Below are 6578 nucleotides of genomic sequence, written 5' to 3'. Positions count from 1 at the left end.
AGTATTTTTCTAAGAGAATTATTTGCTTGCTCAACTGGTTATTTATAAGAAGTACGGTAAGAATGAACAACAAATTTTAGTGTATTTTGGACTTAGAAATTTGTTTATTGCTTTACCTGGATTATTGTTAGACGGTTTTGATATACGCAACCCAAAGGGCTGAATATAAGCATTAAATATATTACTCCGTATTAAGTTGCCGGAGTATTATCTTTGTGAAAAAGGAATATAAACCAGAGATGAACATAATGTATGATGGTTTTTTAACATGTCATTTTCCTTGTTTAAGAAAATCTTGCCTTCGTAATTTTTGATTTTGGACCTTTTACTTTGTAAGATATAAGGGTAAAACTGCGCGCTTACCTTCTTAAATGAAGGTTTTTTTTTTTCAAATTAATTTTTCATGATGATGATCTTGTCCTTAATAACTCTAAACACTTAAAAGTTAGAAGCATAATCTGAGCCGCCCTCGAGCTATCTGGTTAATATGTATGCTAGCCTGCAAGATAAAGCTTAGTATTCGAAAGTTGCAGGATTGTTTTTGATCCAACTGGTTGTTTCTGTAAGAATTATCATAAGACTGAACACCAATTGTAGTGTGTTTGGAAATGCAACTAGTTCTTGCTTTACACAAAATGGTTATAGTCAATGTTGGTTTCATAATTTATGTTATTGGAGAATCTTGGGGGGCCTCTTTTCTTTTTAAAACATAGAGGATGTATGCCAGCTTACATTCTTAGATTAGTAGTAAACCCCGTATAATCTAGATGTACAATGTGGATTGTCACACTCGAATTACCCAAATTACCTAGAAATATATGTGGGTCGTCACCCTTGAATTACCCTGATCATCTACCAATATAATGTGGGTCGTCACCCTCAAATTACCCTCTATAATCTAAAAGTATGATGTCAGATACCCCTGAATTACCCTTCAAATTTGTTTGACATTGCTGGATTAGTGGATTGCTCTTTGGTATAATTTATAAATTTTCTTGTTTGTAGCTATATGTTAATTGAAAAAGTAGTTTTTGCAAGTGTAGTGACTATAAATTAATTTTATGAAACAACAAAAGGAATGCGAGTTATGATAACAAATCGTGCAACTCAATTCCGTTGTGTTGGTGTTCTGCTTAATGTGGGAAATTGATGCTTTAAGAGTTTAATCACATGCTGCTTAAACCACATGCCAACTTATCAAATTATGACTTTGATTCTGCATGTTTGCATACTTTTAAAGACTTTAAATATCATTCAATTTAAACTTATGCTAATTAATAAATTATACCACAAAAATCATGGTCCGTAACTAGATAGTTTTCATAATACGTGTAAACTGCAATGCATCCCATCATCCTTATATACATACTCTTCTTAGTAGACTCAGTTTGTTAGCATGGTCGGAATTAAGATTTTCCTCGAAAGCTCCCTTTATTAGTTTGTTATGCACAAAGTCTCTAACTAAACAAGTCATTCATGTATTTGATAGATAATGCTGTTTCTTTTTCCTGTAGGAAAAAATCTGTCAAACATGTGGATGTGGAGTGAAAGAGTTCTCCAGATATTTAATTTATTGTACCGAATGTTGGGACACAGTTGAGCACATGTAAGTTGGACAATCATTCTTATTCAAGGAATTCTTCAGTAGTGAATGCGTGAAGTTTGATTATTTGATTTCTGCAGAAAGTCAGATAATGGCTAGAAAACTTGGTTAATTCTGTTGATTTCTCTGGCAATCAGGATCAGGACTGTATAAAATTAACTATGTTTTTTTTATTTTCAGATATTGTCTTGGGTTATCAGCTGATGATATTAGTGAAGATTTCAGTTGGAAATGCGATTCATGCCCATCAACAGATGAATTACTGGCAAAAGTGATAAAATTTGGGGATAAACAAGATGAAAACGTCGAATTTGCTGGTAGTGGTCCATTGAAAATTTTAGATTTTACTCTGCCTGATGCTAGTGCGATCCCGGTAGTAGGGCCAATTTGGAGGTGTGGTGTTTAACATATCTCATGTGTTCTTCCTACATTTTGTCATGTTTTGATTGGGAGGCACACAATTTAGTTTGCTTTTCTCTCTCTCTCTCTTTTTTTTTTTTTTCCCCGGCCTCCTTCATCATGCACATGGTTTGTTTGCTTCTTGATAGGGGACTTTTCAATACCGTTGGAAGTTTATATGTAAGTTTGAAAGGGCTCGAGGCCTTTATGCCAAAGACTTCATATTCAAAAGCTGTCAATATTGTGCGATCAATGCCACCCTCTATTTTTTTCAGCATGAAAAAGAGGTGCGAGGTTTGGCCTAAGGATTTTGATGAATTGGGGGCTGCTGACTGTAATATTGGACTTTACATCTTTCCTGAATTTTTGAGGTATCACTTTTAATAAGTTTTTCATTTGTTGTCTATAAATTTGAGTAATTAAAGAGTTGGAAAATAACATCTCTTTTTTTGTTAAGCTTTTGTGACAGGACTGAGGCTGATTACAACGTTTTGATGGAGTACATGAAATCAAATGACCTAGCCATGACAGCCAAGATTAAGAACTTAGAGTTGTTGGTTTTTACTTCCTTTCAGATATCGGCTCCAGAGAAACGCAGTAATTTACAACTTTATACTTCATAATTTGAAACTTAATACTCCTTCCGTTTCTTTTTGGTGTTCTTTTTTCGAATGCAAATGTTCTATTGCAAGTTTAATTTATGCTAGTTTGATTTGTCTCGATGTGTAGTTCCCAAAAATCAAAATTTTATAATTTTTATAATATGTTTTAATGATTTTTTTAGCTTAGATGTGTGGTTTGAAAACTTAGCAAATAGTGAAACATGAACAAAAGAAACGAAGGGATTACTTTATAAATTTTCTTCCATATGATGGATGCAATTGAAGGGTTGATTGGAAATTATATCCTTTACTTCCATTGATATTGATAGATTATACTTAATGATATTGACAGTTGATTTTGTTCAGAAATTCAAGGAAAATATTATCTTTGGGGGACATTTAAAGTTAAAGAATTTCAACAAGAAAGTCCATCTAAATGCTACAAGCCAAGTGCTGTTAAAAGTGGGACCGGCAAGGGTGTAAGAGCAGTGGGCTGCCCAGAAGAAAAAACAGCCAGTCTTAGTACCTCTTTATTAACTAAAACTGGTGCTATATCCAAGCAGTGGAAAACACTCAAGAAGACTAGTAAAATAAGGTCTCATCTAAGGCGCGAATGCATACCACCATTAAGGCCTGAATCCAAGAGAGCTAGGAGTAAAAGAGGTAAGATACTGCTCTTTAAGTGAGGAGGTGCAAAGAAGTATGATGTGTCTTACACTCTTACCTTTTGCCCAATTTAACTTGATTTGAAATCAACATCAAAACTACTAGATTCACTTTCAATGAGGTACAACTAGATTTTGTGGTTACATGTTTGACCTTTATATATGTGGGCGCTAACACAGGCAAAGAAAGGAAAGTGTTATCAGGCAATGACCAGAAAGCCACTATGCTATTTCAGACATCCAACAAACAAAGCCTAGCTGAAATCTGCCCAATTGTAGAAGCCCCTCATCAAGTAGAATGTCTACCTCGAGTTAAGATAAAGATACCTAAAACCACAACTGTTATTGACTCCTCTGTCATTACTTCAGGGAAACAAGTGAGCGCAAGTCTGCCGAATGATATGATTGATTCTTCAGAGAACATTATAAAACTGAAATCCTCTAAAGTAGATGATAGGTCAGCTGGCCAAGGTATATCTTTTCCATCATTGGTCATACTCAATTCACTTAAATGCTTCTTGTTTATATAACAAATTTTTGGTTATCATATGCTCTAGTTTGTAAAAATGAGTTGATTAGTTTTCTCATTTTTTGTTTTTTGTTTTTGTTTGTTTTTTTTTTTCCTGTTTGTTTCATTGGTGAAGATCCAAAAGAGCTTGTTCCTCCTTTGACCGCACTTACAAAAGAAAGATCACAAAGTAACGAGACCTTGAATATATGTGATGTTTCTCGCTCTAGTCTTGGAAACCCTTTTGACTCAAAAGACTGTGGTGAGGAGACCATTTCAGTTAAGCCAATCAAAGGTTTCAATTCCCAGCAGCAGGAATCTAATTGGTCTGCAACAGTCAGGGAGAGCAGAATCGTTGAAGGAAAATCAGCTGAGGCAGAGCAGCTGAACTGTGAAGATGGTATAAAGTATGCCAAATTAAAGTTGCTTTTCATCAATATTATTCATTTTGAGTGATATACTTCCTTCATTGTTAATTATTATAATACTAAGGAATATAGGCCTTCTCTTTAAATTTTATATCTTGTGAATGTTTAGGTATTAAGCTGCATGGTGCATTGCTTCCGAATGAACTTTTGGAATCCTCACAGCTTCAAGCACAAGACAACAATGTCTATCTAGCCTCTAATCCCATGAATAAAGCCTTTTTAGTCCCTTTGGTTGGTGATCAAGAAGATTTTGAGGTAAAAGAGGCCAATCCTTCAAGCAATGGACAAAGCAATCCTTGCTCTAAAGATGAACCCTTAGCTGATCATCAATGTACTGTTGGCGAAAAAGTTTTTCATGAAATTAATTCCCCAGCTGATGATGGTATGTGAAAAGGATAATTACAAATATTTTTTGTTTTTATAAAATCATTTTCAACTGTTCTATACTTTTAGCACACCCTCCTGCTCCTGTATTAGATATTTTATCTCCTTTGTACACCTTATTTACCCTGTTTTCAGGTCTACCACGATTTCCTCCCCTAGAAGATCAGCATGAGATACCTCTTGAGAAAGGTTTAGGTGCGACTCCCGTTATTGTTGATCTTGAAAAAGAAAAGCCCGAAGCATTTATCCCTCCATCTGTTGCTCCTATTGTAATTTTGGATTTTGATGGTGAAGAATCTCCCAAAAGTGGGTCTGAAAACTTTAGAGAGTCAAGTTTTATGACAATGCCAGCCTCCGTTTTAGAAATGGCAGGTAATTACTATGACATCAGCTCAAATTGTGTTGGCACACAAGTTGGCCGCTACAACATCAAATCTGACTTGGCCCTTATTCTTACAAAAATTCTTGAAAAGCATGGAGATATTGCTTTAAATTGCAAAATTGATCCCAAGGTTCCATTGGAGAACATATGCAAAGCTGTTCAGGACCTTGAATCAGTCCGCTTAAGTGGCCTACGCTCCCATCATGTGAACCACCTAAGAAGTGTGCTGCAACTTGGTGAAGCTGTAGGGATCAATGTGAAATGGCTCTGCAAGCGATGTAACTATCTTGAGAAGCTTGCTTCTTATGTTAGTCAGTACCCTACTCTTAGGAGTGAACTGGCTCATATCAAAAAAGATATTCAGCATAGAGAAGAGATGCTGAGTTCGAAAAGAACCATGGAGGCAAACCTGCTACCGGAAATCAAGTCACTGGAGGCAGAATTGGAGCCACTGAAGGAATACGAAGAGAGGTTAGATTCTGCCTTGCAGTACATTACTTCGATCTTTAGAACCTTCCATGATAAGTCCTTGGTGGATTTACTACTTTAAAAACCCAGGTAGGTAGGTCCGTAGGTAGGTACATTTTGTTAACAACCAACTATTTCTCACAATAGTCACAAACATATACATGTTTTCACGATATTAACATGAATGTATATTCTGTCTGCTGTTGTAAAGGCTAATCCTGAAGTCAGTATGTCTTTGAATCTTCAAACTTTTGCACTATCTTGTGACAGTTATTTTATAACTTTTAAGTAAACCAACCTTCAGTAATCATATTGTACTCCTGTACATTCTGCAATCCTATCTCCTTTCTTACACACATGGTACTTGTAATCAGATATCAGAATCAGTATTGCAGCAACTGTGGTTCGAATCTCTAACAATAGACTTGTTTCATGTGCTAGACGCTTACTGGTTTTTTAATGTTATGTCTTGGTAGTCAATCTGGTATTCGTTTCTTGTCTACATCTTCATTGTATGTATATTTGGTTGGGATTTCTAACTATGCATTATATGTTGAATGCTATACTGATCAACAAGTAGTCTAACTCTGAGACATTGGTAATTCTCTTACTCATTTTTGCTGTCAAAATTTTCTCGTTGATACTACAACACCTCCGACAGTGTAAACACATAAACAGCTCAGATTTTGGAGCAAACTAATTCTGTACAATAGTTATTATGACAGCAAATTTGTTTATAATTTCTGATCGATTATGAAAAATGAATCAATGTGAAAAGAAATCTGAAATTCCAAGCCACAAAAATCGTGTGTAAAAGAAGGTTAATGTATTTCAAATATACAATTAATATTGATATTGAGAATTATATTCGTAACTCATTTTTACAATGGTTCTGCTTGAAGTAAGTAGACCAATTCAAGATAAAGTCCCATGGTGTATGACCTGTATGTTGTTTGTGGATGATATCGTTTTGGTGGATGAAAGTAAAGATGGGGTTAATGCCAAGTTGGAGCAATGGAGGCAAATGTTGGAATCTAGAGGGTTTAAGCTAATTCGGAGTAAGACTGAATATTTGGTATGCCGCTTTGGTACAGGGGGACAAACAATGAGGTGGTGAGTTCAAATGGAAAGGACTTGAC

At 35.3% G+C, this 6578-nt stretch overlaps 1 protein-coding gene across 1 annotated transcript; it reads left to right on the top strand.

The window, feature by feature from the left end:
- The first annotated feature begins 1494 nt into the window (after nt 1–1494).
- LOC145614849 (uncharacterized) lies at nt 1495–5740 on the top strand. The gene is made up of 9 exons (XM_081669910.1): nt 1495–1606; nt 1784–1996; nt 2152–2373; nt 2460–2599; nt 2971–3267; nt 3450–3740; nt 3914–4177; nt 4315–4587; nt 4725–5740. The coding sequence occupies exons 3-9, from the start codon at nt 2210–2212 to the stop codon at nt 5519–5521; spliced, it is 2226 nt and encodes a 741-aa protein (XP_081526036.1). The 5' UTR covers nt 1495–1606; nt 1784–1996; nt 2152–2209; the 3' UTR covers nt 5522–5740.
- The last annotated feature ends 838 nt before the right edge of the window (nt 5741–6578 follow it).

This window comes from Chenopodium album, chromosome 25 (genome assembly GCF_948465745.1).
Source record: "Chenopodium album chromosome 25, dcCheAlbu1.1, whole genome shotgun sequence".
NCBI lineage: Eukaryota > Viridiplantae > Streptophyta > Magnoliopsida > Caryophyllales > Amaranthaceae > Chenopodium > Chenopodium album.
Note: the sequence above shows the minus strand (reverse complement) of the source record. Positions and strands in the feature narration are given on the sequence as shown.

Coding starts and splice junctions, on each gene's coding strand:
- LOC145614849 (XM_081669910.1), top strand. CDS start 2,210: ATGCCAAAGACTTCATATTCAAAAGCTGTCAATATTGTGCGATCAATG. Junction 2,374..2,459: donor ATCTTTCCTGAATTTTTGAG/GTATCACTTTTA, acceptor TTTTTTGTTAAG/CTTTTGTGACAGGACTGAGG. Junction 4,588..4,724: donor TAATTCCCCAGCTGATGATG/GTATGTGAAAAG, acceptor CCCTGTTTTCAG/GTCTACCACGATTTCCTCCC.